The sequence below is a fragment of the Dipodomys ordii genome, unplaced genomic scaffold, assembly GCF_000151885.1.
Source record: "Dipodomys ordii isolate 6190 unplaced genomic scaffold, Dord_2.0 Scaffold5, whole genome shotgun sequence".
Taxonomy (NCBI): domain Eukaryota; kingdom Metazoa; phylum Chordata; class Mammalia; order Rodentia; family Heteromyidae; genus Dipodomys; species Dipodomys ordii.
In genome coordinates this window covers 19,839,106-19,857,417 of record NW_012267221.1, presented here as the reverse complement: position 1 = coordinate 19,857,417, position 18,312 = coordinate 19,839,106, and the positions used below count along the sequence as shown (strand labels likewise).

The window sequence follows — 18,312 nt, the reverse complement described above, 5'->3', positions numbered from 1 at the left end:
TACCACTTGAGCCACAGCGCCACTTCCGGCTTTTTTCTTTTTGCTTATGTGGTGCTGAGGAATCGAACCCAGGGCCTCAGGCATGCAAGGCAAGCGTTCTACCACTGAGCCAACTTCCCAGCCCCTGTAGCAAGTTTTTAAAATATGTTTTTATTGTAAAAATATTGTACACAGGGGTTACAGTTACATGAGTAAGGTAATGAGTACATTTCCTAGTGAGCATTGTTACCTCCTCTGTTTTTTCCCCTACCATCCCTCCCCTCCCCACCTCCTCAACTCCTCCCTCCCCCCTCCCAAGTTGTAAAGTTTATTTTCAACATAGTGTTTTGTATAGCTCATTGTTACAATAGGTCAACCTGTATCCTTATTTCAGCATTTTGTTATTTCCCTTCCCCTCCCCCAATTAGAAAAATGTTATATTTCACATATCTTTTTTACTCTGTTGGATGGAACTTTTAAGCTATGGTGTTAGAAATGGTTCTCAATGAATAACACTGATAAGAATTTTAGAACATCAGTCTTCATGATTAGCTTATCAGAACTTCCGCTCAAAATAGTCAAATAAACCAAAAAAAGTAAATGAAAGAGGATAATACAATAGACAATTAAAATATTACAATTAAAATATTACAATGCAAGTTTCTTTCATTCAATTAGAATAGAAACAAAAGCCACAAAGCCTTTCGTCAGATTAATTGTGGAAAGGTCATGCTATAATTTCTGTAATGTTCTATTGATCACCAACTGTGTTACAGTTTGGAAGGGGACTATATAGGAGTGTAAGGAGCAGGAGACAGGAATGTTTGGGTGCCGTTTGGAGGCTGACTACTTCTGCTGTCAGGAGCTATCAGGGGTCTGTACTTGCTCTGCATATGAACATGTCAAACCAGAAATCAAAGGCTATGCATTTAGCTGGATCTCATTCTCTTTTCCTAGTAATGTGAACTTAGCTTATACATGCAAGTGCTACATTGAAGTTAGGTATTTTACAGCCATGCTCTTTATGTAAAGCAGTTGTATTAAGATACAAGTCATATACCACAAGGTTCACCCACTTAAAGTGTGCAACACAATGGTTTGTAAGATATCCACTGTGTTGTTCGCCCATTGCCACAATCAACTTTAGAATATTTTCATTAGAAAAACAATAAATCTTACACCTTTTATTTGTTACTCCCTGATTCCCCATTCCCCTTATCCTTAGGCAACAGTAACCTCTGAATTCAGATTTCCTTATTCTGTACATTTTATTCAAAAGGACTCATATAATACATGACTCTTTACCCTTACTTCTTTATTTTAGAGTAATGTTTTTGAAGTTTTTCTTTGTTTATAGGATACACCAGAATTTCATTTTTAAATATATGAGTAATATTTCATTATATGGATACATTTTATTTATTCTTTCATTGGTTGTTGGATGTTTCAGTAGTTTCCATTTTGAGGCTATTACAAATAATGCTGCTGTGAACATTTGTGTCCAAATTTTTGTGTGAACACATTTCTATTTCTCTAAATTTGTAGATAGTAATGGAATTGGTGGGCCGTGTGGTAACTAGATTTCTCATTGGTTTGAGGAACTGCAGACTGTTTGTCAAAATGCTGTACATTGCATTTTCCCTGATAATGTATGAGGATGTTCATCCTCAGAGACACTGTTCATGGTTAGCTTTATTTTGATAGTAGACTAGTAAGCTAGATAATGGCTTCTGAATGTCTGGGCTTTAATTCCTGAGCTCTTTGACTATTTTCTTATATGGGAAAAAAGTCTATGCAGATGTAATCAACTTAAGTATCTTGGGAGAGAGAAAGTGATTCTGGCAGGTGAGCTCTTATAGTTGCTTTTTTTTTTCCAGAGCTGAGGACCGAACTCAGGGCCTTGCGCTCACCAGGCAGGCGCTCTTTCACTGAGCTAAACCCCCAGCCCCTCATAGTTGCTTTTAACAAGGACAGTTACCCGGAGAGAGGCAGAGGGAAATCTGACAGTAGAGACAAGAGGCAAGGTGACTATCGAGGAAGAGACTGGAATTATGTTTTCCTTGGACCTGCCTATTCTAAACCCTGTGCCACAGCAGGAAAGCTTTGTTGTAAAAAATACACACACACACACACACACACACACACACACACACACACACCTTGCTGTTCCCTGCAATGTGTTTGCCATCAAATTTTTGCATTGTTCTGCTGAGGGAAGCTACATGGGCTGTAGTCCACAGTAAGATATGTCTAATTAACTGTTCCCACCTACCTTCTTATGGGAAGATAACACATATTTTCTAGGGTCACCCCGAGATGGAGAAGTCAAAAAGCTGGTTTAGATGACTAAAGCAGTTGACCGGAAGCTTCTCAATATCCAGCACACTGCTCTCTCCAGTGTCCTTTCAGACAAGCCTGTTCGTCTTGTGAAAGCCTTTCCTTACCTATGTTTGATCTCTCACTGCATATGTGTTAGCAGAAGGGGCAAGTGGATTGAGGACCAAGCAATTGTTTAGGGTCCTTTCTAGCAACTGCAGCTGAATTTTCAAAATCCTGGTATCTATGCCTATAGAAATAAGGGATAGCCATTTGTAAGGAAATGGAAAAACTTGAAAAAAAATCTTATGAAGTGAAGTAAGCCAGACTCAAAGAAACATAGGCTTCATGGTTCACTCATTTGTAATAATTTGTACATGTCTAGGATAGTCCTAGCAGAGGATCACAATAGCTCAATAGCTATGTACACATGACCATATAAATGATGCTAATCAAAATGAACTCCATGATATGGAAACAAGAGGTTTTTTTTTTAATGTATTGTGTGAAGTCATTTTTTTAATCTTTCATTTTTTTCCTTTGGTTTATCTTCTGTTGTCGCTGCTTTTGATTTTGGTACCCTGTGCCTTGCATATATGTTTATCTGATTTGGGGAAGGGAAAGGGAATAAGAAAATGGTGAAACAAAAGACAAAAGGTGAAACAAAAGACAAAAGGTGAACCAACGCAACAGCGATACTCACAAGACACTATATTAGAAGTGAACGATTTGCTAGGTAGGGAAATGCGAGGGGGGGGGGGAAGTGGTAGAAAACGAGGTAAGGGTTAATACTGTTTGACAAGAAATATACTCATTGCCTTACTATGTAACTGAGTACATCGCTCTGTGTACATCACTTTTACAATAAGATAAAATTAAATTAAAAAAGAAATAAGGGGCATATTTGCTGTGGTTGGTACCAGGAGAATTGTTTAAAATTTGATTGGTTTGATTGTAATTGCATAGGTAAAATACTTTATATTTAACAGAAATACATAAGTTTATTTTAAAATCGTGCTGCATCTACACATGTGATCCTAATTGGCTTGATCCTGCTTATTAGTGTCTTCATTCTCTTCCCTCTTTTGAAGGCTATTGAACATCGAGGAAGAGATGATCAAGTTTGCTGCCATCTATATTGGAATTGGTGTCGCTGTATTTCTGACAGCCTATATTCAAGTTAGTTGCTTTTCCTTTTTACCTTAGATCAATGTCTGGGCTCATAAACATTACAAAGAAACCCAAAGTGTGGCCTTTAGCTTTGAAGCTGGCTTAGAAGCTCTATGATTCACAGTTGTATTTCCAGAGTATAGGTGAAAATGGGGAGGCCTATCTTCTCAGGTCATAACTGGAAAGACTACAAGCTTGGAAATGCACAGCTGTAGGAGTGTTTGTGGAGGGAAGCCAAGTAGACCAGAAAAAGCCCAGTGCAAGGCAAGTGGAGGCAAAGGAAACAACATACACTTTCCTTTTTCTCTTCTATTGTTGAAGTTATCAAACGGTATTCCAGTCCAAGTTTTGTAAAACCGAATCTACATATTCCTGAATTTAGTGATAGAAAAACTGAGGTTACTTAACCCTTACTGAGGAAGAATATTTCAGTTTTGCTGCCTTCTGTAAAAACAAAAAGTAATGAAACACCCTTCCCCATTATTTTTTCAAGAATTCTAGTTAATGTCAGTTGTCAAGAAAAGCAAATCTACTTTTCTCATTGTGATACTGTGGATTTTCAAGACAGAGTTATTTATGTATATTATATATACATTTATATATAATTTATTTATATATATTTAAAGTTATTTATATATATTCTATATTATTATGGGAAATCTAGCTGCAGATTTGATTCCCTGCTTGTGTCATAGTGATTGTCTGGCAATTTCTGAAAATTGTCATCACCTGCAAACTATGCACGCGTGCTTATCAACAGGCCTCTAGCTTGATAAGGTCCAAAAGTTACGTGCCTACTTACATGTCAGAGCTGGCTCCTAACTCAGATGTCTGGCCATGTTCCAAAGTTGTTCGGCTCACCTTCACTATGAATTAGCAGCAGGTACAGTGCCTTCACACCTTATTTCCCAAGAAGAGGCATTTGGTGAATTGTTTCCCTTCCATTTGCAACTATGGAAAATATTATTGTTCTGAACATCAAAATGCTAAATGCTCCTTTGTCCATTTCCAGATTTGCTTTTGGGTAGTAGCTGGAGCTCGCCAGGTTCAGAAAATGAGAAAAGTTTACTTTAGGAGGATAATGAAAATGGAAATTGGATGGTTTGACTGTAATTCTGTGGGAGGGCTGAATACAAGATTCTCTGAGTAAGTAACCAATGAAACAATGTTCTAATGTGTCCCTTTTTTCTTTGCTAACAATACTTTTGTTTCTAACTAAGTAACACATTAACAACATTTTCAGTTAGATTGGTTTTGTCCCTTATGTTGGACTTTTATAGGTCGTGTAACACTGTGATAGGCAATGCCTCTTATATGATTGTTAAAAACTGAAAACTAAGGTACTATAATTTGGTTATACATCTTTAATTATAATAATATAAACAAAATATTATGAAAGAGAATTTCATTATCTTGTTAAGTGAGATAAGCTAAGATCAGCTCACGTGGAAGCTGTATATGAGGAAGCTGGATCTAAATAAAAATATGTCCTGATTTTAAAAGAAAGGTTGGTTGGGGTGAGGGAATCAGCAGATGAGGAGGGAAGGAGAGGGTGATATGTGTAGGGAGATAAATATTATAGAAATAAATTGTGTACATGCAAACAGTGTAATGAAACCCACAAAAGAGACCTTGGTGTAAAAATGCTGAATAATTTGCCTTAAGAACTTATATTTGAATTCAGAGATTCTGGCTCCAGAATCTGTGTGTTTAGTTACTTGTCTCTTTCCCATTAACAGAATTCAGTAATCACACCGACCCACCCTCCCTCCCCCCACACACCCTCCCACCCTCCTCTCCACACACACATTGCTGCTATGGAAACATGGGAGGGAAGACCTGACTTCTCCTGGGGATTATCCAAGGTTTATGACTGAGTACGTATGTGAATAAAGCCTTGTGACTGACAGGACTTAACAGTTGTGAAGAAAGCATAAAGTGCTCTTCAGACAAACCCAGGATTATTAGCTCTGAGAAAGAGAGAAACAAGGTGGTTTAAAGTTGAATGACTATTAGCTGGGAAAAATTTAACTGGCTAGGAGGAGAGGCTTGATAACAACTCCACCATGTTGAGGATTTTTCATGATTTAGAAGCTGAGATGTTACTCAAGGGTGACGGTGTAACCAAGATGGGGATGCTTCAGAAGGACAGAGGGAAATGACCCCACATGACATTTGAACTAACAAAATTCAGCTGTGTGATCAAACTTCTTTTTCCTCAGTGATGTTGATAAAATCAACGAGGCTATTGCTGATCAATTGGCCATTTTCATTCAGCGCATGACATCAGCCATCTGTTGCTTCCTGCTGGGATTTTACAGGGGTTGGAAACTGACCTTGGTGATTATTTCTGTCAGCCCTCTCATTGGGATTGGAGCAGGCATCCTTGGCCTGGTAAGAGTATCTTTGGGTTTCTTTTCATGGGAAGACATTAGTATTCACAAACAGCCCCCAAACATGAAGCTTGCTTTTCTTCTCCTGAGCATGTTTAGTTAATATAATTGCCACTATTTTAATTTATTCTGTTTTATCCCCCAGGATCAATCAACATTGAGATGGTTTTTATCTTTCATTCTGTTAATATGGCTGATTATATTTATTGATTTGCTCATGTTAAGTGACTCTTGCATCCCAGGGATAAACCCCACATGAGCCTGGGGAATGGTCCTTTAAATGGATTGAATTTTGTCAAATGCCTTTTCAGTATCTATTGAGATGATAGTATATGGATTAAGGAGGTAACTATTATTTTATTCACCACAAACTTTATTGAACAGCTACACTTTGTCAGGTTATTTTAAGAGTTTCACATTCCTTAGTTCTAATCCTCACTGTCTCTGAGCTTTTTTTCACTCAAGGCTAGTGCTCTATCACTGAGCCACAGTGCCACTTCCAGTTTTCTGGTGGCTAATTGGAGATAAGATTCTCAAGGACTTTCCTTTCTGGCTGGCTTAGAGCCTCAATCCTCAGATCTCAGCCTCCTGAATAGGTAGGATGACAGCTGTAAGCCACCAGAGCATGGCACTAAAGAGATTAAAAAAATTTAAATTATTTAAAAATGGCTGTACAATGACATTTCAATTTGAAATGTCATTACAGCTGTCTTTCCTACCATATACTTTCTCACTATGCTTCACTGGACCCTCAATTTCTCCTGAGGGGTATGAAATGTTCTGCAAACGTTTGGTCCAGTTTCTTTTGTTCCCCCTGCCCCCAAATACATGTAATCTCTTTCTTCAAAGATGTAATACATACCTTTCAACAGATTCTATGCTACATTTTAACGTGCTGGAAACTACAACCATTGTCTGATTAAGTTTTAAAAAAAATTTTTTTTATTAAGGTGATTTTCAGAGCATGGCTTCTGGTATCATCTCATTGCCCATATTCTGACTTATAAAGGTGTCATTGATTTGGAATGCTGCGACTCTGCATTTGTTTCTTGTCCTCATGCCTGTGCATGTTTGTTGCTCTGAAATGATACAAACAACTCTACTAAGCACAAGTCAGAAGGCAAAGACGGGAAACATATGGTATATTAGAAGTTACAGTGGGTTTTGCATATTTTTGTCAGACCTTTATATTTAAGAGAAGAAATATGAGCTACTACTAGAGACTTCCAAATATACACCTCTTAAGCTCCAAGGTCAATTTAACTAAAGCATCCTGAAATTAATTTAATATGCCATTATAATAAAAAACAAGAACCACTCACAATCATGTGATTTTCCTCATGACTGTGCTGCAAATGACTATTTTAGGAATATATTAGATAAAGCAGGTGAAAAAACAGTGCAATCCCTAATGTCCAAGTGAAAATTTTAGTGTTGATGAAACTGAGCACTCCTTGTCCTTCCTGTTGTCTTTTCAGTCCATAGAATTCATATGATATCGATGGATGAAATAGTACATACATCCCTAAAAATGTTATCTTACTTTGTATTTTAGAATTCTCTCTAATATTTTACTTGGTAATACTTTTCCTTCCAAAAGATTGGAAAGACAATGGGAAGACAAACTCCCTTTATCTGGCTATTAAGTATTCTTTACATTTCTGAGTTAGTTGGTCTTTCACAATATTTGACTTTCCTCTTTGTGTCTTAATCTGTGCCAGGTTAATTTTCACTAGGTCCACATCACCTTTATAACAATGATGAAAAATATTTTATTTATTTTTTAAAGAGAATTAAGAAAAGAATTTTATTTATAATATCCAAAAGAGTAAAAATACCTAGGAATATATTTCATCAAGGAAATAGAAGACTTGTACATCAACAATTGTAAGTGTACTGGGTATTGGTGTCTTACACTGGCAATCCTAGCTACTCAGAAGGCCAAGAGTTGGAAGACTGTGGTTCAATTCAAGCAGAAAAGTCTGCAAGACTCCATCTCCAATTAACAAGCAAAATGCTAGACTGGAGGTGTGGTTCAAGTGGTAGAGCACAATAGCGAGCAAAAAAACCTGAGCTGAGCATGAAGCCCTGAGTAACAGCATGTGTGGGCGTATACACACACACACACACACACACACACACACACACACCTGTAAATGTTGCCAAGGGATTCACAGTTGAGGAGACAATATTGTTAAGATGAGAATATTCTTTAAACCCATATCAACATCCCATTGACTTTTTCTTTTGCAATATTGGTAAGCTGACTCTAAAATTCATATAGAAATATAAGGATCCAGGAAAAGTGAAAACAATTTTGAATAACAACAGAATTGGAGGGTCTACCCTTTTCCATTTCAAAACTTACTGCAGTGGTACAAAAATCAAGACATTTTACAGGATTGCTAGGAAGCAAATAAGCCAATTGAATACAACTGAGAATCTATAGGGAATGTTTACATTTATGGTCATCTGAGGGAAGGAATTCTGTACTTTTTCCTTTTTTGGAGGGAAGAATTTGCTGGAGATTGACCCCAAAGCTGTGCACAGGCTATGTATGTTCATTCTCAGTGAACTACATTCTCAGCCTGGCTAGTTGATTTTTTAAAAAAATAAAAATAGCAAAACAATTTAATGGAGGAAAGACCAACACATGTTTTTTTTTTTCTTGTCTTCATGTTATTTTTCAAAATTTTTATTGTGATTAAGTGGTTACATAATTTCCCAAATTTCACAGTATTGTGGGATAGTGATGCTCAGTTAAAGTCACAAACACATTCTAACTTTCCTGGAGCAAATTGTCTATCACGGTCTATAACATTTATGAGTTCTATGAGCTTTGCGGTACAGTTATTTCTTCCACATTGGGTGATATGTACATTTCTTTTGTTTTGCGTAGCATCCGCTGTTCCCTCTTTCCCACTTGTTCCCTCCCTCCCATCACTGCCATTAAGTTGCTTAGTTCATTTTGGTCAATGTCCAGTGCAGCTGATGGGTCCCGCTGTTATGTGGTTTTCCCTGATTCCCTCTAGTTCTGTGTCGACTTCTTGGTTTCCCTCTGGTGTGCACATATATACCATACATGTGATCAGCTGCATGGGGTTATTTAGTAGTGATTCGACCAGATGAGTGGAAGTCCTTTGTTTCTTAAGTCCTGTTAATTTTGTCATATCACCTAACATTTTGGATTTAACATCCACTTATCAGGGAGACCATGTACCATTTGTCTCTTTGCTCTTGGCTTACCTCGCTCAACGTGATTTCTTCTAGCTCCATTTCCCTGCAAATGCCATTATTTTGTCATTTCTAATGGTTGCATAATATTCCATTTTGTATAGATACCACAATTTTTGGATCCATTCATCTGTGGTGGGACATCTGGGTTGTGTCCATATCCTGGCTATTGTGAACAATGCTGCAATAAATGTGAGGGTGCATGTGTCCTTGTATACTGGTTCTGTTCTTCAGGATAAATGCCTAGAAGTGGTATGACTGGGTCATAAGGAAGGTCAATCTTTAGCTTTCTGAGGACCCTCCAGACTGCTTTCCAAAGTGGTTGTATAAGTGTACATTCCCACCAGCAGTGTAATAGGGTTCCTCTTTCTCCACATCCCCTCCAGCATTTGTCTGTTGGCTCACTTGAGGATGTGGGACATTCTTACTGGGGTAAGGTGGTATCTCAGGGTTGTCTTTATTTGCATTTCCTTCACAACCAAGGATGGTGAACATTTCCTCATGTGTTTCTTTGCCATTTTTTATCTCTTCATCTGACAAGTCTCTCTTTAGTTCCCTTGCCCATTTAGTAATTGGTTTGTTAGGTTTGGGAAGGATTAGTTTCTTGAGTTCCCTGTATATACCTTGTCTGATATATTGCTGGTAAATATTTTTTTCCCAATTAGTTGGTTGTCTTTCTAGCTTGGTTGCGATAGATTTAGCTGTGCAGAAGTTTTTTATTTTAAGGTAGTCCCATTTGTCAAGTCTCTCTCCAATTTGTTGTGACCCTGGGACTCTGTTCAGGAAGTTCCTTCCTGTGCCTATAAGTTCAAGTGTCTTTCCTACTCTGTCCTGCAGTAGTTTCAGAGTTTCAGGTTTAATGTTAAGGTCTTTGATCCATTTTGAGTTGATGTTGGTGCATAGTGATAGGCTGGGGTCCACTTTTAGTCTTCTGCATGTGGCCGCCCAGTTTTCCCAGCACCAGTGGTTGAAGAGGCTGTGTTTCTTCCATTGTATGTCTTTGGCTCCTTTGTCAAATATCAGCTGACTGTAGGCATGTGGATTTATTTCTGGATCTTCTATTCTATTCCATTGGTCTTTGGGTCTTGTGCCAGTACCATGCTGTCTTTGTTATTATGGCTCTATATTAGAGTTTGAAGTTCAGCATGGATATCCCTCCCATGTTGTCTTTATTCCCTAGAATTGTTTTGGCTATTCTAGGTCTTTTGTTGTTCCATATGAATTTTTGGACTGTATGAAAAATATTTAAATATTAAAAAAGCCAAGTCTAGTTTTAGAAAAAATAACTTGTTCACTGTTGGGCAAAAAAGTCTTGTCTTTTCACATAATAAAATTAGATTAAACTTCAACAGTTGAGTCAAAGGGACAGAATATTTACCTAAAGGTTTCTCCTTTGGAACTATTACCTGCTAAATTGTGCTTCTGCATATCCTGATCTTCTTTCTCAATTATACTCCAACTATACTGCTTACATGGGCCTCCAGTCCTGGTCTCTGGTGTTCGGCTACAGATTTTATAGTAACTCCTGGCTGGTAGTAATGCAATAGGACCTAATTTGACTTGGGAACCTCATTCTACACAAACACTTCAGTGTTATAGAATGACCTATCAGGGACTTGCTGTGTGAAAAGTTTTTGAGACTCTCATTGGAGTCATTTTGATATATTAATAAACAAACACCATGAATTAGACTGAACATGATCAAACTTGAATGATTTCCCCTCCCCCTCTGGTATTACAGTAAGAATCTATTGTTATATCAAACCATGACACATCCTTACTTCTGTTAAATGAATCACTGAATGACAACTGCCTGACCTAAAACATTTTCTTTTCTTTTTCTTGATTTTAGAGTGTGTCTAAATTCACAGACCTTGAGTTGAAGGCCTATGCTAAAGCAGGATCTATAGCTGATGAAGTTATTTCATCTATACGAACGGTGGCTGCTTTTGGTGGTGAACAAAAAGAGGTTAGAAGGTTAGTTAAGTGGAATGTCACTTTTCTGGATTTCACCAACCAGCATAATTCTCTGACTTTTCCTCATTTTGTCCCTCATGGTTTATAGAGTGAGCATTGCTCAAAAGATGACCAAATAGAGTAATTTGGATTGCTCAAAGTACTACAAGAAGTCCAAGACTTAAGCCATGGGTTTTTGAAGATATTGCAGTTTGTGAATTTTAGAAAACTAATGTAGGTTAGACATTTGTTTCAAACTCTGTTAATATATCTGCTCACATATTATACCTCATGCCTATTTTTAAAGTTGGTTGCTGCCATTAAAGTTAAACCTCTATAGGCACTACAACAGGAAACGCAGAAATGCAAATGATCAAAAGTGACTACTGTTTTCAATTATATGTCAACAAATTAAATAGCTATATTTGGGTAATTTTCTAGAAACATGCAACCTACCAAGACAGAATAAGGAAAAAATAGAAAAGCTGAACAGAGAAATAGTAAGAAGAGGATCAGTAAGCAAAGTCTCTTATCAAAGAAAAGCTCAGGACCCACAGGCTTTATTGCTGAGCTCTACTAAACTTTTAAAGAAGAATTAGTAGGAATTCTTAAAAAATTCTTCCCAGAAGATTGAAGAGGAGAGGATCTTCAAATTCATTTTAAGGATAAAGATATAGTTTAGTTGTCAAGTGTGCATGCCTAACATGCCCTTGGTTTGATCTTCATCACTGCAAAAACAAATGACAAAACAAACAAGGAAAAGCTTATACCAGCAATCCTGTTCCCAAATCAGATAAAGACATCACAAAACTCGATGATCATCTCAACAGATGCTGAAATTGTATTCAACAAAATTCAACATCCATGCATGATGCAAACTCTGAACACATTAGATATAAAGGAATATATCTTAATACAATAAAGACTATTTATAGTGTATATATGACTATCATACAGATAATTAGACTAATCAGTGTGAAAGTGTTTTCTCTATGATTAGGAAAAACACAGGTTCAGCCACTCTTGCCACTTCTACTCAGAATAGGACTGCAAGTCTGATTGAACAACCAGTCAAGAGAAAGCAATGAAGGCATTTAAGTCAGATGGTAAGAAGTTAAATAGTCTCTGCTTTCGAGTAGCATATTGCATATAAAAACCTTGAAGATTTTACCAATGATATGTAATATGTAATAAATTCAGCAAAGGTCCATGATACAAAATCAATACAGAGAAATTAGTAGCATTACTATTCACTAAAGATGAGCTATCAGATAAAGAAATCAAGAAAATAATCATATTTACAATAGATTCACAAACAGGAACAAATTTAACCAAGGAGGAGAAAGACTACCTGTATACTTCAGGTACAAAACATTCATGGACAAAGTTGAAGAGGACACAAATGAATAGAAAGATACCTTGTATTTATGGATTTTTAAAAAATGAACTTATTAAAATTTCAATGTTCAACAAAACAATCTACATGCTCAATGCAGTCTTTACCAAAATTTTGATATTTTCCATAGAAATAGGAAAAAAATCCTGACACTTTCATGCAATTACAGATGACCCCAAATAGCAAAAGCAATCCTGAACAACAGGAAGAAAGTTGGAAGAATTTTACAGTGTATCTCAAAATTTACTACATAGATTTCTATAGCAATCAAAACAGCATTCAGGCATAAAAACAGAAAAATGAACAAATGGAGAAAAGAAAATAGAGTCTAGAAAGAAATTCACACCTTTTTAATCAGTTGGTTTTTTGACTAGGATGCCAAGATTACACAATGAGGAAAAGATAGTCTCTTTGATGAATGGTGTTGAGAAAACTGGATGTCCACATACAGAAGAATAAAATTATATCCTTACTTCACTCCATATACAAAATCCAACTTATTTTAAGTTAAAGGTTTACATGTAAAACAGGAGACTATAAACAACTAGAAGAAAATAAAGGGGAAATGCTCTGGGACATTAGGTTGTGAACGTATTTGTTTGGATAAGACCCCAAAAGCACAGGAAACAAAAGGCAGAAATAGACTAATAAGATCATACCAAACTAAAAAGCTACTACACAGAAAAGGAAACAACCAACAGAGTAAGAACAGAAGCTATAGCATGGAAGAAAACATATAAAAACTGCATTTGGCAAAGGGTTGATATGAAGAATATATAGGGAACTTAAAGCACATAATAGCAAAATAAATAAAATAAAATAAAAATAAATAAATAAATAAAACTTCCAAAACAAAAAACCACACCCAAAGAATCTAAATATAGGCAATTAGACCTACGTTTCAGAAAAGAAGATATACAAGTGGTCAGCAAGTATAAGAAAAATTGCTCAACATCACTCATCATCAGGGAAATGCAAGCCAAAATCACAATGCAATGCCACCTTACCTTAGAAAGAATGATTATTAGGAAGAAGGCAAATGATAGCAAATGCTCATAAGGATGTAGAGGAAAGGGAACCTTTCTACATCGTTAGTGGGAATGTAAATTAGACAGAAATTATGGAAAACAGCGTGGACATTGCTCCAAAATTAACAACTAGAACTACTCTATGATCCAACAACTCCCCAGAGTGGGTGGGTGGGCTGATGTAGATGAGTTGGTATGAATGCTAGAAATACCCAGATAATCTGACTTGCTTATTTGAAGACAGTTGCATTATTTTCTGATAGAAAATGGTATGTCATATAATAGAAACAAACAACTAGTCCTAGATCCCTTATGTGCAGATATTAATGTGAAAAATTAAATTTTCTGGAGGCAGAGTTGCTCCACTGTTACACTCATACAATCTGTGGTCAATTTATGATACTTGTGTAACTAAGACTTTTGTCAACATTCCATTGTCAGGTTCAAACAAATACTAGACAGAGGTTATTGTGGATTCATATCTCAAAGGCTGCCTTGTGTTTGGGGTGACTTTGGAATTATTGAGTAAAACCACTGCACTGTGGCTATTTAAACATCTTAACTTGAACTGCTCAAATGATATTGGAATTTGTCTCAAATGTTTTCTCTTCACAGGTATGAGAAGAATCTAGTGTTTGCCCAGACCTGGGGAGTTAGGAAAGGGATGGTGACAGGCTTCTTTACAGGGTACATGTGGTGTCTCATCTTCTTGTGTTATGCACTGGCTTTCTGGTATGGCTCCAAACTTGTCCTGGTTGAAGAGGAATACACACCAGGAACCCTTGTCCAGGTACTTAGATCTTCCTGACTTACATGTAACATTTCTTTCTGGATCTCAGAAGGGGATTCCACATGAGGCTTCTTGCCTAGTGTTAGAGGACAGTCAGTATCAATGATTTGATGGAGTCCATTTGTGGTGAAGACCTAACTGGATGAGACCAGCAATTTGATGATTTCCAATTCACTGAAGATCTATATTATTTTTAGCTACAAGACACTAATTTTTCAGTAGATCCTGAAAGATAATATACCATAAGAATGGAAAGTCAGAGATCTCTCAGCCAAACATACATGGGTTACATAACCCAGCTTAACAATCATGTAGGACATTGCCTAATGAACGTGTTTATGAAGTGTAATGAGTTGCTGCAGCCTAAAGTCAGTCAGACTTTCCACTGAATAGGTAATATAAGCTTACTTTCCTACTCAGTTGTGCTATGCCCTATGATTGATTGCTAATGACGTAGATAGTTTTAATGGTCAGAGTCCTTTCAGTTATTCATGCAATTGAATGTCATGTTTCCAGATGCATCCAAAATGCAGGGATTCAATAGTGAGCAAAAGAAATGTGTTTTTTTTCCCTGCTGATGTTTATAGTTTGGTAGAGAAGACAAGCAATAGTTAAACAATGGTGTAAATGCAGATAGTGATAGGATTTCGACTGGAGGATGGGGAACCTTGGTAGTAAATAGTAGGGTCACCAGGTGTACCCAGAGCCAGGAAACTTCTCCTAATCCCTTGGCCAAGTCCTATCCTCCTTGGCTTGTGGCCTCCTCCACATGCAGGCGAATGGTACCATAGCACCCTCCTAGTTCACCCTTCCATGTTCATTAGCCTCCCAATACTCTTCCATGGCATCTGGGCTTTTCCTCTAGAGCACTTGTATCTCATAGGACACTTGTAGTATTTTCTGCCTTCTGATGGTAACGTCTATGAGGTTAAGGAGATCAAAAATAATTTTTTCATTTGTTATTTCAAGGACATAGGAAATAGATTTATATTAAATAATTTTTTTCAGACAGGGTCTCCCTTTGCAACCCATAATAGCCTAAAACTCTTGTTTCTCCCACCTCAGTCTCTTGAGAGCTGGGATTATGGGCATGCTCACCAAGCCCTGCCATGTCAGATTCTTGAAGAGAAGGCTTTGGCTGAGTATCCTGGGTGACATAGACAAACAGTGAAAGATATCAATAGCTGTGTGCCATAAATTTGCTAGCTGAAAGCTTCCAATTTAAGATCCAGTGTTTTCATTAGATCTAAGAAAAACAGAATACTGTTTTGATTTGCAAATAGAAATTGTTACTACTGGGTAAACTATAACCATTTTAAACTATTTTATGAGATACCAGAATACTTTATGTTTAGCAATACTGGGATTTGAACTCAGAGTTTCATTCTTTCTACAAATGTGCTTTACTATTTGAGTCATACCTACCATCCTTTTTGCTTTAGCTTATTTTTCATATAGGTTATTGCTTTGGCTAGGGACCAATTTTGGACTGTAATTCTTTTATCTTTGCCTCTCACATCACTGGGATTATAGTTGTATATCATCACACCAGCCCACAAAAAATAACTTAATGCTCAGTTTGTGTTTTCAGAATGAGTTGCGGGCATGCCTTTGAACTTAAAAAAATTAAATATAATAATACATGCATATTTTATATACATGCATACTTTAAAAAGAGGTAGCATGGAGACTTTTACTATTACCCAAAGTTAATCATGGGCTAGGAAGTTGGCTCAGTGGTGGAGTGCTTGCCTCGCATGCATGAGGCCCTGGGTTCGATTTCTCAGCACCACATAAGCAGAAAAAACCTGGAAGTGTCACTGTGGCTCAAGTGGTAGGGTGCTAGCCTTGAGCTGAAGAGCTGAGGGACAGCGCCCAGGCCCAGAGTTCAGGCCCCACGACTGACAAAAAATAGTTGATCACTTCCCCTACAATTTATAGTTTTGAACATTGGAAAATTAAACATGAGAAGTCTGAAATCTGACTTTAAGGTCCAATTGCTCCCGAGAGGTTTTGCCATTAGTCTCAGTTACACGCTTTGTAAGAAAGACATTTACTGAGCAAAGCCTTCCTTCCTTTCATTTCTTGCCCATAAGGAGAAGGGAGAGAAATGCATGAACAACCTTCAGAGGAGGAACTGAAACGGTAAACTGGAAATTAAATGATACACAATTTCAGTTGGACGCATGGAATAAAAACCCTTTGGTGACTCTCACATGGGAGAATCCAATTTAATGGTTTTCAGCTATCAGCGAGTTAGACTATGGGCTCCTCTATATCTTCTGTAAAGATTTTCACATTTCAGTGGATATTTCTTCAGTACTTACTATTTATGGACATGGCGTACAACATATCTAGAACATTATAATAATCAATTATTATCCTTTTAATCTCTTTGTTATGGTTCTCTGCTTACACCCCACCTTAACAAGGGCTTTTTTTTGTAATGGCATAATATTCTTTCTCTTTATTTTTCTCTCTGTGTGTCTTTCTCCCTCTCTATCTCCCTATTTCTCTCTCTTTTTTATGTTTGTATCTCTGGCTTCTATCTCTCTCTCTCTCTGTCTCTCTCTCTCTCTGCCTCTCTATCCCTATTTCTCTTTCTTTCTTTCTCTCACATATACACAGAATTCTTGGCTATAATTCTAAACAGCAAACTATAAAGGCTAACTCTGCCTAAGCTGAACTGAATGTTTTAATCCACCAAACTAATTAACAATTTGGTTTGTCTAGCACACTCTGTAATACGCAGAATCATTACTGACTACATAGCAATTGGGCAAAAAATGGTAGGAAGCTCTCATAAGTGACTATAATCAGTATCACTTACAGACAAGGAACCAAATGTGTGGTCTATTCAGAAAAGATGAAAGAGAACTGGCTGGGTGAAAAGCTGTCCTTTCGTACTTCTCTTAATTTTCCACCTCTAGTAATAAAAAATAAGGACAGTAATAGAAGGAAAACTTTACCCACCGTGTGTAAGAAGTCAAACACTGAAAGACCCATTTAGTATAATTATCACATGTAGCACTCACAACCTCATTCTATAATTGATATCATTAAATGACCACTTCAAAAATGAAGAGGAAGTCATAAGGTTAAGTTATCTATGACAAATTGAACTCATGTCTCTGTGACTCTAGACCCGATCTATTATCCACAGCTTTTTTGCTTCCAGATTTGTCTTCTAAGGGACACAGGCCCTCTTTACTCAAATCTAGCATACACAAAGATGGACAGTTCCACAGTAGCTTCTCTCCTCAGACGACACTTCCACAAGGCGAAAGGATGTGACAATAGAGTGAAAATGCTACTGGCTACTGTGATGGTATTGGGCATGTCCTTATGTCTGTCTTGTCATCCTCACACCTCCCCTAACATCCTCCAGAGAGAATTCCTCCTGCAGGTTAACATAGAAACTTGTGCCAAAGCCTCTTCTTCACCGTTAAGAGCAGTGCTGATAAGAAGAGGAGGAACATCTGGTCATGAGATGGCTGTGTTCATCAGCTACAGCTTCTCCAGCTCAGCTCAGGAACCCACCTCTCTACTTTTACCCAGCCAACACACAGGAGTTGGGAGCTAAACAGAAAGACAGCCAAGTGCCTTTATTTAAATACTGCTCTACTAATTAGGGAAATATCAGTTCCTTGTTTGTTTCAAAGATTAATCCAAGTACTAGAGATCAAGCATTTAAAGCATGTCTTATTATTGCCACCAGTAGTATTCTAGCAGTAATGATTGTATTATAGTTAGTATGCTGGTAGTGTTAAGAGCAGATTGGTTTTGCATATACCAACCTCTAGAATAGTCAACCTGACCTTTGTGCCATTATTATATTGTTATTAGTAATTATTATTATTGTTTTTGCTGTTGTTGTTCTTCTTCTTAAACAACTTCCTCCTCCTCCTCTCTTCTTCTTCTTCTTCTTCTTCTTCTTCTTCTTCTTCTTCTTCTTCTCCTCCTCCTTCTCCTCCTTCTCCTTCCTCCTCCCTCCTTCCTCCTCCTCCTCCTCCTCTTCCTCTTCCTCCTCCTCCTCCTCCTCCTCCTCCT

At 37.3% G+C, this 18,312-nt stretch overlaps 1 protein-coding gene across 1 annotated transcript in view; it reads left to right on the top strand.

Moving 5' to 3' along the window:
• The window catches only part of Abcb11 (ATP-binding cassette, sub-family B (MDR/TAP), member 11), a 91,576-nt gene that overhangs the window by 21,111 nt on the left and 52,153 nt on the right, over positions 1–18,312 (top strand). Inside the window, exons 4-8 of the mRNA XM_013027336.1 lie at positions 3,387–3,474; positions 4,478–4,611; positions 5,688–5,859; positions 10,945–11,069; positions 14,088–14,262. Coding sequence (XP_012882790.1) covers positions 3,387–3,474; positions 4,478–4,611; positions 5,688–5,859; positions 10,945–11,069; positions 14,088–14,262 — 694 coding nt within the window. The remainder of the gene's footprint in view (positions 1–3,386; positions 3,475–4,477; positions 4,612–5,687; positions 5,860–10,944; positions 11,070–14,087; positions 14,263–18,312) is intronic.